The sequence below is a fragment of the Penicillium mononematosum genome, assembly GCF_028829835.1.
Source record: "Penicillium mononematosum strain IBT 11891 chromosome Unknown utg000005l:1.0-9366267.0:1.0-9372171.0, whole genome shotgun sequence".
Classification (NCBI taxonomy): domain Eukaryota; kingdom Fungi; phylum Ascomycota; class Eurotiomycetes; order Eurotiales; family Aspergillaceae; genus Penicillium; species Penicillium mononematosum.
This window is the reverse complement of record NW_026643275.1, coordinates 3727205-3742507: the sequence shown is the minus strand read 5'-3', so window position 1 is coordinate 3742507 and position 15303 is coordinate 3727205. Positions and strand designations below refer to the sequence as shown.

General features: G+C 49.0%; 4 protein-coding genes across 4 annotated transcripts; 1 reads left to right on the top strand and 3 right to left on the bottom strand.

Moving 5' to 3' along the window:
• Positions 1-893: 893 nt before the first annotated feature.
• set2 (SET and WW domain protein) lies at positions 894-3788 on the top strand (the record flags this gene model as incomplete). Its single annotated transcript, XM_057296317.1, has 6 exons — positions 894-1281; positions 1401-1531; positions 1593-3014; positions 3071-3151; positions 3225-3506; positions 3546-3788. 6 exons carry the CDS (start codon positions 894-896, stop codon positions 3786-3788), a joined length of 2547 nt encoding a protein of 848 aa, XP_057144199.1.
• Positions 3789-4426: 638 nt separating this feature from the next.
• Positions 4427-5610, bottom strand: N7519_009543 (translation initiation factor 6; the record flags this gene model as incomplete). The annotated part of the gene is made up of 5 exons (XM_057296316.1): positions 4427-4787; positions 4901-5089; positions 5185-5271; positions 5444-5515; positions 5576-5610. The coding sequence occupies 5 exons, from the start codon at positions 5608-5610 to the stop codon at positions 4427-4429; spliced, it is 744 nt and encodes a 247-aa protein (XP_057144198.1).
• Positions 5611-8716: 3106 nt separating this feature from the next.
• On the bottom strand, positions 8717-10999 carry N7519_009542 (uncharacterized protein; the record flags this gene model as incomplete). The annotated part of the gene is made up of 3 exons (XM_057296315.1): positions 8717-9508; positions 9561-10861; positions 10912-10999. The coding sequence occupies 3 exons, from the start codon at positions 10997-10999 to the stop codon at positions 8717-8719; spliced, it is 2181 nt and encodes a 726-aa protein (XP_057144197.1).
• Positions 11000-12918: 1919 nt separating this feature from the next.
• On the bottom strand, positions 12919-14085 carry N7519_009541 (uncharacterized protein; the record flags this gene model as incomplete). The annotated part of the gene is made up of 1 exon (XM_057296314.1): positions 12919-14085. One exon carries the CDS (start codon positions 14083-14085, stop codon positions 12919-12921), a length of 1167 nt encoding a protein of 388 aa, XP_057144196.1.
• Between the last annotated feature and the right edge of the window lie 1218 nt (positions 14086-15303).

Below are 15303 nucleotides of genomic sequence, written 5' to 3'. Positions count from 1 at the left end.
AGAAGTAAAGTACGGGGATGACAGAGAAGGATAGCCTGAGGCATATATATACCAGGAAGTATACCTTTTGATATATCATATTATATTCGGTATATCCGTATTGTATATGTATTATATTATTTATTATTATATTATTTATTACTTTATTATACTGTAAAATATAAATTTCTCTACTCCGTACCCAAGTACCTCTTAACATGTTGACGCACAGACTCTTCCACGTTGACAACACATGCAGACGCGCTTTTTCCTGCTCTCTCCTCCAATCGATTTTGGGATCTTTCATTTGCAGTACACATGCATTCTTGCCTTTCCCCTTTCTAGGTCTTTCGGTCTTTAGGTCTTTCGGTCACTTTCAATTATATCACTTTATGCTGACTGCCTTGGATGATAACCCTGTCACAGTTCCTATCACAGTTCCCGTCACAGTTCCCGTCTAAGGAAATCATCAACACATAAAATGTTAAAACACATACATTGGGATCGAGGAAAAGACTATTGTCACTCTCCCACGCTATTACTCTATCAGAGTTCTCCATGCCTATTCGAAGGTACTCTTATGAGCCTCTTGAGGTGGAAGTGAACAACCACTATACAACTACCAGGTGAACCCGAGGTGAACCAGGTCAGGTCTATACAAAGAATAAAGACTAGACTCAAGGCGGTGAGAGATGCGAAAATGACAATAGCTTCGATTTCAGTCAAATTAGGAGATTTTTATCAATGAGATTGTTCCCTTTACCGCTCTGGAAACCCCCTTGATTCCCAAGGGCATACCCTGGCAGAATCATCCAACTTCGTATTCTGCTCTATTTTCATTCCCTTCCTCTCTCTCTCTCTCTCTCTCTTTCTTTCCATATCTCCCATCGTAGTCCGTGTCGTCATGTCTGCCCATGACTACGCGGACTCTGAAGAGCCTGCCAAATGGAGCGGGACTCTCCGGTAAACGGCAATCATTTGAAAAACGGCGACTCGCGTACCTCCTCTCGATCTCCTCTTCCTCCGAAAAAAGGAGTCCTCCCCCCAACTCCGATGCATCCGACACAATGAAGGAAAATATCGGCGAGATCGTCCTTAAGCAGGAACCGGGCCAACCGCCCAAGCTGTCACGCAGCTCGTCGCAGAAGGTCGCGTCGCGACCTCCGCCGCTGTACACGCACCTGCCGGATAGCACCCAAGATGCGCTCGCCACCTTTGAACAGATCCCCGGCTGTATCTACGCCAACAAATACATGGGCTACACCGAACATGCCATGGAATGTGATTGCGCTGAAGAGTGGGGTAAGTTTGGTTTTCGAGTAGCCTCGGTGTCTTCTTGCCCGATTCCCAAGGGGACATTCCCCTACTTTGGCATCTTTGGCATGGAACGTCTGCGAGCATATCGCTGACCCACTCTGTAGACCCGAAGATTGGTCGAAATATCGCATGTGGCGAGGATTCAGACTGTATCAACCGCGCGACCAAGATCGAGTGTGCGGGCGAATGCGGTTGTGGCCCCGACTGTCAAAACCAGCGGTTTCAAAAAAAGACAGTTTGCCCCGGTGTCCGTTATCAAAACAGAAAAAAAGGGATTCGGATTGCGCGCGGAAAAGAATCTCGACCCGGGCGAATTGATTTACGAATATGTTGGTGAGGTCGTGGGAGAGCAGCAATTTCGAAAGCGCATGCGACAGTATGATGAGGAGGGCATCAAGCACTTCTACTTTATGTCCTTGAACAAGGGCGAGTTTGTCGATGCGACCAAGCGAGGCAACCTGGGACGATTCTGCAATCACTCGTGCAATCCCAACTGCTATGTTGACAAATGGGTCGTGGGCGAGAAGCTACGTATGGGAATTTTCGCTGAACGCGCCGTTCAGGCCGGCGAGGAGCTGGTTTTCAACTACAATGTTGACCGATACGGTGCCGACCCCCAGCCCTGCTATTGTGGGGAGCCGATGTGCACAGGATTCATCGGCGGACGCACTCAGACGGAGCGTGCGACCAAGCTATCGAATGCAACTATCGAGGCTCTCGGCATTGATGAGGCCGATGGCTGGGATACTGTGGTGGCGAAGCGCCCAAAGAAGAAGAAGATGGAAGAGGACGACGAGGAGTATGTGGACAGCGTACAGCCCAAGTCGCTGGATGAGGATGGTGTGACCAAGGTCATGGCGGCTCTTGTGCAGTGCCAGGAGAAGTGGATCGCGGTCAAACTGCTAGGTCGTATCCAGCGCTGTGACGATGAACGCGTTCGCAATCGCGTGGTCAGGATGCACGGATACCAGATCCTGAACTCCCAGCTCGCTCAATGGAAGGAAGACCAGAACGTGGTTTTGCAGATCCTGAACATCCTCGACGGCTTCCCGCGACTCACCCGGAACAAGATCCAGGACTCCAAGATTGAGACGAATATTCGGCCGTTGACGACCTGCGATGATGAGCGCGTCGCGAAGAAAGCAGTCGCCCTTCTCGAGAGCTGGGCTGGTCTGGAAGTCGCATACCGAATCCCGCGCATGAAACGCGGCAAGGACGCGAAGCAAGCAATCAACCAGTTCGAGCGCCGCGAAACTGGACAGGAGCAGCGCCAGCGATCTCTTACCCGCTCTCCATCTCCCGTGTACGATGCTCCTCGTGGGCCAGCGCCGCAACGGAGAGACCGAGGTCCTCAGCGGTCCAGACAACCCAACCGTCGTGGTCCCCGGCCCTTGCCTGAGGGATGGTATACTGCGGAGGCGGAGGGCCGCGTTTACTACTACTCTGCATCAGGCAAAACAACATGGGAACGGCCAACTTTGCCTGCTACTCCTGCTACTCCTGCGCCGGGTCAACCCGCCAAAAACCAACAAAATTTGGCATTGCAGAGTATCATTGACGGGATCATGAACACCCAGGAAGACACACCTTCCGAGAACCGAACTGCTACACCCGTGACTCCTCAGCCTTCCGCCGATCAACCGGAAAGAAGACATAAAGATGGAGAGAAATGGAGGAAGCTTCCATTGGAGAAACAGAAGAGAATCTACGAGAACACCGTGAGTATTCACGCATAACACGGAATATAACTGGGCCCAGGACTAACACGGCACAGCTTTTCCCGCTTATCAAGCCGGTGGTGGATCAGTACAAACACAAGATCCCTGACCATCATTTGAAACGATTTGCTAAGGAGGTAAGATTACCGACCCTCACCTTCGATTCTACTTCTGATGAAATGTAACTATGCTAACATTCCCCATTAATAGACTGCGAAGAAGCTCGTTGAAAGCGATTACAAAAATAATCGCGTCAAGGATCCCACTGCGAAGATCTCCACGAAGCACCAGCAAACCGTCAAAAATTACTGCAAGACCTTCTTCCGCAAGGCCGCCGCCAAATACGTGGATCGCGAGAAACTCGAGGCCGAGAAGTCACAGGACGCTACCCCGAACCCCGGAAGCGAAGTTCACAGCACGGGTGACGATGAAGCCATTGCTGGTGCATCTGCGAGTTCTCCCTGGAAGACGATGACGCCGCATCGCTCAAACGCAAGCGGAACGGAACCCTGAACGTTGACGGTGCTGAAGATGGAGCCTCCTCTCCGTCTAAGCGACAGAAATCTACACCTCCACCGCCTCCTCCTCCGCCCCCCTCCAGCGGATCTTCCTCAAGATGATGCCGACGGTGATACCAGCATGGGAAACACTGGGAATGACTCTCCACATCGGAAAGACGACTCCGGCGTTGGAGTTGACGTCAACACGGAGATAGAAGCGGAGAATAACCCACAAACGGAGCATCCTCAAATCAGTGTCGAGGGACAAGTATAAGCAACTTCTGCGGTTCTTGTCTTATTTTGTGCTTGTCTATCAATACCCAAAAGCGAATAAAAAAGCAAGAGGATTGGAAGAAAATGGAGGGATTGAAACTGACATCTCAACAGCCTGCATTACTTTTGCTTCTAACGTGTTCTTTTTTGTGCCATTTTATCTTTTTTTGCTTTCTATTGCTTTCTATGCCTGTCGACAATACCCCCGAGCCCAAGTGCCACTTATCATAGTTTGCATCAATTCAGCCTGTCTTGAGCTGTAAGCTTCATGCTTTTTAGCTTTTTAGAAGATATATAGCCCACGGACAAGTATCTACAGCTATATAAGAAGACTAAGACCATTTCGATGGATATTCTCAAGTGTCAACATCTATATCTCGATTAATCTTAAATCTTTGATACTACACATTCCATCCATCATGCATAATTCATTCGAGTATATGCAAGCATAAGCATTACAGACTCCCAAAGAAAGACCCATCAGACCGAACAGAGCAGAGAAGACAGAGCCGAACAGGCCAAAAAAAAAAAAAGTAATACCAGTACTTTCAATCAAAAAATCATTCCAGCGTGAAAATAAGAACAGGACCATGTACCGTAAAGAGCTCACCAGAAAGTGCAATCTAAAAGACAACAAATCTAGTAGAAACTCTCCACAATACTATCCTTATTGACACCAGCACCGCCGGCACCACCGGGCGCCATCTCGCCAAGTCTGAACACAGACTCGACAACGCTCAGCTCGGTGGCCGTGGTGTCCAGTCCGGTGATGGCGAGCCAGTCGTTGACGACCATGCCGGCGCCGACGACCGGAGAGCCGCGGTTCACACTGCCTGCCACGAGGGGAACTTGCAGGAGCGAGGAGAGCTCGTCCTGGTCGCGGATTGAGGTCTTGGGGTGCACGATTCCACCTTGGTTCGAGAGGGCCATGTACGAGCCTGTGAGGACGTTGTCGGCTACTGTTTGACGGAAAACTTCTACACCGAGGACGTCGGCGATGCTGGGTGAAAAGAGATATGTCAGTTTTCGAAGAAGAAAAAAAAAGGCAACGAAGAAAGTTTGGGGTGGAATGGAATGGTGGGATTGGGTTGCGGACGCCAGATTGCTACTCACATCTCCTCGGTCTCACGCTCCAGATCAGGGTGCACGATTGCAACATGGTCGTTGCAGCAAATAACATTGCCGAGCGCGGAGAGGCGCTCTTCTATGCGTTGGATTTTGACTTCGGCCGGAAGCGTGTTGCGCAAATGTTGCAATTCTTGGTCTGTGGTGGTTGTGGGGACGAGAAGACCTTTGCGGTTACTGAGGGCAAGATATTAGCATTTGCGTTTTTCTTGCTAAATGTTTCCTTCCTGGCAGAAAGGTAGTCCGTTTTGAACTGGCTATGTCCGACTCACCCGACGATTAGACGGCCGACAATGCGGGTTCCGGCGATGGTTGCGTGGCAGATGGGAATGACATCTTGGAGTTCAGATTCGAAGACACTGCAGTTGACTGTTAGTTGGGGTACTTCGTGGGTTGTATTGGGTTAGAGGTTAGAGAGTGAGATTTGGAATGGCACGGCATTGGCGGTGGTATGCCTTACCACCCACCATTCCTATCATTGCCAGCCCCAAATCCCAACCCTATACCCTTCTGAATGTTTGAATAACACACCTGTAGAAGTTCTCCGAAGCACCAACCGCAACGATAGCGTAGGCATTTGTCAGGCAAGAGAAAACACCGACCCTAAATAGAAACCGTCAGCCCGTGTTCCAAACATTCTCAACGTCCTTTAGAGTATCTTACTCGTTAGAGTTCTCGAATTGCGCGCGAACAGCCATAATGGTTAGGGTATCAGAAGAAGTTGCAGAGAGCAGAGTGGGAAAAATCGTGCGGTGTGGAGCGGGGTAGCGAAAAGCGCGGAGCTAGCAGATGCAGGAGCAACAGAGACAGAAACTGTGCTCGAAAGAATAAAAAAATCGAGAATGGAGTCTAGGATTTGCAGAATGAAGCCGAGAGATAAATAAATTGGCAGAGACGTGCGATCCAACTGAAAAAAGACCAAAAGCTCGGGCCAATCAGAGTGTCGCCTGAACTTGCCCCGCCGGAGCCGCAGAGGCGAGGTTGGTGGGTTGATAGAATGTACTGGTACTTTCTCTATTATGGTGTACAGTATGGTAAATTATGTACTGCTACCTCATTTCTACTGACTCATTCTGTCTCATCCTGACGATGATTCATTCGACTACATTCATTCTACGGAGTATACTTCATGTCATGTTATTCATTATTATATTCTTTATTCCATATATCAGTCATAGTCATGCACAGCCACAAAAACGGACCTTGGCTAGAACACCCATGGCTGATGCTCCAGCATGTCAACCCTAGTCATCCTACATACACACCTCTATACTTCCCTTTCCCAAATGAATACTATACAATGCTCCCTTTCCATCTAACTTCAAATTCTCTTCCTTGTCTTCCTTCTCCTGAAACTTATATTGGATTTATCATCTTACCCAGCTGAGAATTCTATCTGTTCGGGGCAACTTCACGTGTAAGCATGAAAAGCTAGGAAGGGGAAAGATGTCTTCATTATGACTAGCTAAGGAGAGACTAGGGTGTCACATGGTGCCACCCGACGACCGAAGCGTCGTCCTCGACGCGCGAATTTCTCACGGTATCCATTGTAGCAAGGAAAACGCCCACATGGCGTCTTTGTCGCCATTTGCGGTGTGCTGGATAAGCCCCTCTATGACCTCCACAAGTTCCTTCTTATTCTTCTCCAAACGTTGACGCAATCCCTCAGCATCAGTTGTCATGGATGGACTTGGGGTGGAAGACATAGAAGATCGCCTCGATGGTCCCCCCGAAGAAGGGGAGACTTGCTTTCGTCTTCGGGGTGGTAGGTGGACATAGCTTCTGATGATGACTGACAATTCGTGGTATGATGAAAGAAGTAGGTCAGATTCGAAGTTGGATGAAAAGAAGTACCGCAGGGCTCTGACGATACTTCAGGAGGGTTGGATGTCGCAGATAGGTGCTTGTGATGTTTGACGATACATGTGGATTCGAGGGTCTTAAACGCACCACCTGGGGAGTTAGCTTGGTGCTCTGTGCCAAAATGACCACATATGGTAAACGCACCTTGTTTCATGAAGCCAGGCTCTTTGGGACAACAACCAAGCTTGGTGGAATTGATCCCCCAACTGGCTTAGTTACGTAGAGGTTGTACGTCAATCTTCTGGACCTGACCCAGTATTGGACGGGGCTATGCAAGTTGTTTTCAAGTTCGAATCTTTGAACGATTGCTGCCAGGTTGTGAGATAATGAGGTTTCGCCTGGACATCGATGCTGACTGTAACTGGCACGAACAGCTCAGACCGCATGTCGTAGAGGGAAGAATTGTCCTAGGGCTCTTGCCACGACGCCCTGGAGACACTACTCGGAGTTAGTAGATGTAGAGTTAAGATAGGACTGAGACCTTGTTCTCTCCAGGCGCGAGATTTGGCAGTCGAAACTCACGCTGGTTCAATCGCATCGTATGTACTCAAGTTCACTTTCTGTTTCCGATACCTTGGCGTTCTGATGCTGCGGATTCATGAGAGAGCTCGAAAGAGGCTGCGCTGACGGATCGTTGCCTAGGAGACTCCGGCGCCGTGGCAGGCGCCATCGCAGATTCGAGGCCAGCTAGCAGCTTCGTAAATTAACTAGAGCGGTAAAGCACATCAGCCAGAACAACCTAGGAGTAAGTATCCGCAAAAATACCACGCTCTACAGGATTGGCCCAGGTCATATCCTCTTTTCCATGCCGCATTTTGAAATGCTGATAGAATGCTGCAGTTTCGCCTTGGGTTGTTAATGTCACATTACCCTATCTTGTAATTGATGAATGAACTGCGACCTGGTGTTTAAGTCAGTATGCCGCGGCAAAGAGTCGATTCGAAGGAATTGCAACTCACATAAAGTCTCTGCAGCCCATATAGCGGCTGTGATGTGGAGATGGTGTCACATAAGGAGACTTTCGAGTCACTTTGACTTGAGAGAGAATTCTGGCAAAAAGGGTCGGGCTTGTTGCCCGGACGATTGTACTCTAAATTTACTGGCTTCAATGGACTGTAGCCGAAGATGACCACCTTCGGGGAGCCAGTTTAGTGCTGCATTTAGTGTGTTGGTGGGACAGAGACGAGAGAGGTCTTGGGCATACTTGGGCAACTGTAGTGCCGCTCTGTCAAATAGCGAGTTAAATCTCATGCGAAGGGGGGTGGTGATCTTCGCCTTGCTATCCAGGGTCTTGGCTATCCACGCGCTTTGATTACAGTGTGCTCGCTCGTTGACCAGTTCACAGGTCTAAGGGGTAAAATATGTAAAAGAAGTGAAAGAGGGAAGAAGAGGTAAGAAGAGGTGACAAGAAGCGAAATATGACGGGGATTGTGGCAGGATGAAATATGGCTGATAAAGGCGCCTTCTCTTATTAGGGCTTCCCTCACTTGGATATTTTCTTAGTCTCATCTGAATATCTCTTACTCCTCATTTGCTGCTCACGTTCACTTTATTTGAATCTAATTTGATATGTACAACTTTCATATGTATGCCTCACAACTTACCACTTTCTACATTACATCCACTTCATTATAGAAATCAAATTCAAACGAGAAATATTTATTCGTTCTAATGCCCTCCCCACTATCCCCACTCAGGGGGGGAGGGCATCGTACTAAACATACAAAAATATAGAATTGGTATCAACTGCGGGGAACGCTACACAAACATCTTGGTACAAGCCGGCGGGTCTGGTACCCGCGCGGCGGGGCGGGGGGTGCGACCCGGGCGGCGGCGGCGGCGGGAAGTACAGGGAGGGCGCGTGGCCCTGGGTCATGTAGCCCGGCAGGGGCAGGCGCGCGAAGTTCGAGCCCGGGGGTGGGGGCAGCTGCGGCGGCCCGTTCATTGCGGGCGGGGTCCGGCAGGCCCATCCCCGAAACCCAGCTGCTGGCGGGCGGGGAGAAGGCGCCGCGGCTGCTGGGTTGGGGTGGGCCGTGGGAGGATGAAGGACCGCGGGTCGGTTGGCCCGTGGCCGTGGAGGGAGGAGGGAGGAGGGCCCGGGTGGGCGTGGGTGGGCTGGGGGAGGAGAGCACGGTGGTGGGTGCCGGGGTCGGTGCGCATCATTGGAAGATGTTGGGGCACGGGCTCGGTCAGAGCTGCGTCTGCCAGAATGGAAAGTGCCCGTGGGTGCACGGGGAAATCAGCGGCACCATCGTAACCCACGACTTTTCCACTCGCCTCTTGCTCGTGGATGTAGGTGGCTGCATGAAGCATGCTGCCGAAGGCATCCTTGGCGTAGGTTCGCAGAGCATCTTCGTCGGTAATTTCTGTTGGTGCAATCTCCTCGTTCAAGCGACCCAGCCGTACTCTCTGGACAAATTCCTCCCATCCCTCCTCCGCTGCCACAAAGTCAACTGCCCCTTCCGGGTCTCGAACTGCATCGGCTGCAAATCCACGCTCTACCTGTCTTACCGCCGTCTCGCCGTCTCGGAAAAGGAATTGCTTCACGGATTGTTCTGAATCCGATGTATCATACTGGAGCCTGATTAGCTGCGTATTCGATTTCGGGAAGTCTTCAAGAGTATGTACCTCGGTGTGTTCATCGTCCTCGGCCACCCTGCGGCCCTGGATCAGGGCCATCATCTTGCCCATAAGCATCGTAACCATCTCCTCTTGGACTTGCTCGATGAGCAGCTGTTTTCACAAGTTAGAATCCTTCAGTGATAAGACATAGGACCAAACTTACCCTTGCAGTGTCTTTTATAATGTGAACATTGCCCTCATACTTCCGAGACTCCATCTCAGTTTTCACCTTGTACTCATTGTTCAGTCTCTCAATTGCCTTGCGTTCGTACTCATCCAGATCCCGCTGGACTTGTTCGAATTCAGGACATTCTTTGTGTCCATTTTTCTCGCGAGCAAGCTTGTGCATGGTCTGATCGGCCATGAAACTCAGCGCAATACTCTGGGCCTGGCCAACCTTCTTAAAAAGCGCGGACATTTCCTCCTGGCGAGTTTTTGTTGGCATTGATTCTGGAGTAGGCGATGGGGTGGGACCACGCCAATTTTCGGCGACGTCCCAGATCTCGTCTTCGATTTTCTTGCCGCGTTTTATAATGGTGGCCTTGGCACGGCCACGTCCTCGACCACCTCGAGGCTTGGTAACAGCTGTAGGTCGAATTGGACCGACGAATCCACCGCGGCCTCCGCGACCACGGCCCCGGCCACGTCCTCGACCCCGGCCGCCACGGGCTCCTCGACCGCCACGGCCTCCTCGAACGGTAGAGTCGTAAGCAGGGGGGTCAAATTCTTCTGAAGGAATAGGAATGTCCTCAGGAGACGTTTCAGTCTCATCAGTTCGGGCCTTTTTGTTTATAGTGTCCTCGGAATCAACATCCGGGGTTCCATTTTGCAATTCGAGTGACTTCCGCTTGCGCGAAATTCGAGGTGAAGACACTGCACTGAATGACGCTTCGTCAATCTGTGAAATCTTGGGACTTTGACCAGCGGGAGTGTCCTCGGTCTTTTCTTTAGCTCCAGGCGACACGGGGGCTGAAGCAACTATGCGAGGTTCAGGAGATTGAGAGACTTTTTCGAAAGGAGGTTCGGACTTGAATTCCTCATCATACTGGTGAGATTCCATGTCATCATCTGGCTGGTTGTTTTGATTGTCAACGACCTTGGTCGGCGAGACATCTTCTTCGAAGGCGCCATCTCCATCCGGCTTCAGTCTTGCTGACTGCCGGGTGGTCCGCGAGGACTCAGGAACAGTCCGAGGATGTCGAGGACGCCGAGTGCTCGGGGTCTCTGGGTCTTGTGAGACCGCACTGGTTCCATTTTCATTTTCCCCATCGGGGACATCATCGGAATCAGCAGGTTGAATTAGTTGGAATGATGAAAATTTTAATTTGAGGATGTGCGAGCGAACTTCTGGTTCGCTTGATTCATTAGAAGGAAGATGGCCAGGAAGACTGGCACGGCCACGGCCGCGAGCACGTCCTCGGCCTCGACCTCTTCCACGAGTAGTAGTGGGAATTGGAATGGGATCTATACAGGTCAGCGATTGGACCGATGGCGCAAACCTGTATGAACCCTACCTTGTACGGTGCGCCCAGAACGCGTAGAAATACTAGGAGTCCTGACAGCAGGCTGTGCAGCCGGGCGGTTTTTCCTTCTTCCCACCATCGCTGTTGGTCTGGGGAAAATCAGTTTTGAACGGGGAAAATTGATCCAGCAAGGGGGGAGGGAATCAGGGAGATGGAAAATTGAAGCATAGATCAAATATAGGATACATCAAAGGTAGAATAGAATTTCAAGCACAATACAGTTCAAAGGGGGAAAATGGTAGTAGAAAAGGGAAAAAAAAGTACAAGTCGCGTTGCCAAATGCAGAATGCAGAAAGGAAACGTCACTGGGAGCAGTGGGAAAAAAAGGCTTGGCAAAGCGCGAAGTAGAAGAGAATAAGACGCGAAGATCAGAAGATCAAGAAGATCGAAAGAACAAAAGATGCAGAGATTCAACAAGGTCCCAAAGATCCAAAGAACCCCAAGGCCAAGATCAAGGGGACAGGGTTTTCTTTTGGGAGTCAAAACAAGATGGGGAAAACAAAGTGTAGATTGGAAGGGGGAAGAAATGGAAAAACCACCTCAAGACTTCATGAAATAACTTACCAAAGCGATGGATATGGGGGAAAAGATGCGAAGTAAAAGAGAAAAAGCAGAGATCTACTGCAGGATTTGACCGGGTGGATGGGGAAAACGGGGCCAAGTTAAAAAGAAAACGGGGGGAGAGAGAACAAGAACAGTAGAAACAGTAGAAACAGGACAGAAGTAGAAGTTTAAAAAGGAAGAATATGGGGAAATGAGTAAGAGTCGAAATTAGAAAAAGTAGGGGAAAGTTAAAAGAGAAAGATGAGAAGAGAAGGGAAAAAAAGAGTCGAGAAAGTAGAAAAAAAGTAGAAAAAGAAGGGAAAAGGTCAAAACAAGTTGATTATGGGAGAAGCTGAACCTTGGATCTTTCGTATATAACATTATACTATATACTATATACACCTAGGTATATTGTTCATTCTATTCTATTAAATTACATTCTTCTTTGCTCTATTGATCTATGCCTACACCCATGTCGATGTCTATTGAGATCGACTTTTCCGTGACTCGGCTGAGGCTCGGGAACCACAATAGCATAGAACACCTTTAACATTATACATTCAACGTTGAATAGACTATACATTCCATTCATTCTATCACTTCCGCCTGGGAACAATAGAGTATAGACTACCTAGATACAAACATCATGTACGTGTATCTCCGATCCCCAGCCACTTCCGGCACTCAACTACCGGAGTATTTGGCCTACGTGAATAGGAGTCTACGTGTCTACATATATAGTATGCTGGTATTGTCTATCTTTTCGACTTTATTATCTTCCGTATATATGTATCCATATTCTATCAATTGATATAATAATCTATCTTCTATCTTCTATATCCCTTCCCCCTACAGAAAAAAATATACGGACCCACTTGAGTCTAAGAGTCGGTGACAGCAACGCTTGCGGTTATCTTGCAATGTACTCTATACGGGGTACTCTCAGTGCTATTGGCTCTAATGAATACATATGTATTATTATTCTGAATATACCCAGTTGGAAGATACCAGTATTCTAAATATCCCGGAAGGGGATGTGTCTCTTCCTCCAAGGTGCTCTAGTCCACGTCATCCCTAGCTAGGACAATAGTATGACTATAATGCATTTTTCGCCACACTCTAGGACTGTCTAGAATAATTAACATGGCAAAGCAATTCAGGAGTAAAAAGGAGACACTTCCATGAATACTCAGTCCACGGACACAATTAGAAAATGTAAATGGTAATTGAAGCCACATTGCTACTCAACTACCCCAATATATATACTTCCACCCGTTCAGTATGTGCAAAAACAAATTCATTTCAAAATATCCAATCATACCACCCATCCATTCCCTATGTACACGAATATATCCAAATACCCAGTCATCATATACAGAAACATAAAAGGCGAAAAAAGAGAAAAAAAGAAAATATTGCAAGTCATGCAGATCACGATGTATTGAGGTAGATCGATCATTTTTCATAAGGGGATTCGTTCAAGTCATATCTCTTCACAGATTGCGAATGCGCAAAATCAAGAGTTGGATTCGGTCTTGGGCGGATGGTCTCCTCCGACTCCGACCCAGGCAATGGGGAAGGCGCACGCATGGCCTGGTCGCGGAGGGAGCGAGCAGATCTCATGCGTGTGATCGTCCCCGCCGTGATGGTTTGTCCTGCGCTCGGCGAGGCTTTAACCATCGTGCCCGGGGCAAAGGTTGGGGATGGACAGGGGCTTGTTGAGCGGAAGAGAGGGTGGATGTTGTTCTCGCTGAATGGGTTATACTCCCACGTGGGATTGTTCGAGCTGGACTGTGTTGGGGAGTCGATGCGGATTGTTGATGCTGTTGGCGAGGGCATTGGTGGATGTACTCGACTGTCTAAGGGGAGTGCAGCTGGGGGGATTGCGGCGTAGGCTGGACATGCTACGGATGCTGTGTGTGCCTCGGAGGAGGGGGCGAGTGTCCCGGTCTGGGAGTGTGTCTGGCATCCTGCCCGTGTCGGGGATGGACTTGGTGAAGTGTGTGTTGAGGAGCTTGTGTCGATGCAGACGTTCTTTTCTTCCTTTGTGCTTGTAGGACAGAGTGTTGTGTCTGAGTAGCGGCTGGACCGTCGAGGGAATTTGCGGAGTGAGGATCTTTTGGGTTCGAATAGCTCGGACAAGTCGCATACTCGAGGGGGCGGTGGGAGAAAATTAGGGCTTTGTGGGATATCCTTGAGCTCTTGGGAGTGAACCTCTTGTGAGTAGGCACGCGGCCATTGAGGGTTGGATTTCTCCTGGGCTAGTGTCATCGCGAGGAATCCACAGTATAGGCCCTGTGCGAACACTGATAGTGCCCAGAACACAGAGCGAACCACAAAGACCGAGGCTTGAGGACTCGTTGCCATTGCTCCGGCAGATGCTGCAGCGGCAATGAGTAGATATCCGCCAGCGAAACATATCCATAGTCGGCGGCCCGTTTGGATATTTTGGTGGTGCAGTAGACCAAGGGCAATCAAAGCCATGCAGCTTACTGCACTTAGGATAGTGGAGGCCACATCGGGCGATGCTTTTGAGGTTGCATAGCAGATACCACTAAGAACGGTGACAATGAATGTTACGAGCAAGGAGGCTGCTGCCAGTGAGTAAGATAGGTGAGGCATGATAATGTAAAAAAGGAGAAAGACTAGGCAAAAGAATGGCCTGGAAGTATATCAGAAGAGAGTAACAGAGTGTGGATATGTCAAATGGTGGCAGACTGCCAATCCAAGACGTTTACCAATGCACACAATGAGTGTAAGGAATCTGCGGACTTCATGGGAGGGAAGATGTTTGTATTTATGAGTTTGGCATGCGTATAGGCAGAGGGTTCACAACACGGGACGGGCGATGCGGATCTCAAGTGTGGCTCAAAGTATATCGGGGAAGCAGTCAGTCTTAACCTGTCAATTTCTTTTTTTTTACCCCCAAAAGAGATCGGCCTGATGCATCATTCCAGTATGATAGTTAGACTTTGTCGATAAGAATTGGCTTGATAAGGATTGGGTCGATTGGCTGAAGTAGAGAGACGCCGGTGGAGTATGCATAATGTGTGTGAATATTTGCAATTGCCGTATTTCGCGCCTAATTCTGGGGTAGGGGCCCTCCAGACCGTCCTGCAGAGTAGAAATCCGATAGTTTGGTTACTCCCACTAACAATGGCACTATTTAATCTGATCCATCAGTCTTGCGAACAGGCGGATCATCTCTCGATCTCAATAGTGCGGGCCGGATGTGATGTATCTCTCTCCCTTGCGAGAGGAAATCTCCGCGTTCCCTGGATCTCGGTTGGATCAGACTAAGCTAAGTGTAGTGAGTCTAGGCAAATTCAAAATTGTACTTTGTTAGATTTTATAGATCCATATTCCCGTACTCCGTAGTTACAGAGGCACAGACTGGATACTATGACCTGTCTTGCAGGAAGTATGGAGTATACAGGTTGGATTGTCTACCTGTGTTTCGGTCAATTTCTTTCCCGGAAGAGGTCTGTCGCATTCAATTGAGTATTTGTCAAATGAATTTAATAGATTTCGTGTGTCTTGTGGATTTTTCATATGTATCCTTTTCCATGTGGGTACAATATGCACTGTACCAATGTCCGTGCTACTTACTCGAGAGGCAATAGTGGCGCAATACTGTGTTATATAGGAGTCCAAAGAGCCGAGTATTCATGCTAGAAAAGCCTTCAATGTCATTGGAACTAAGTTGGGGTATAGATCTGCATCTCCAACCTATTGACTCTCGATGTCAGCCTGGGATGTTGTCATCGAGGCGGCCAACAGGCAACCAGCTTGGAATCAAATGGGGTAGACCTGAATTATTCTATGTGCATATGTGCACCA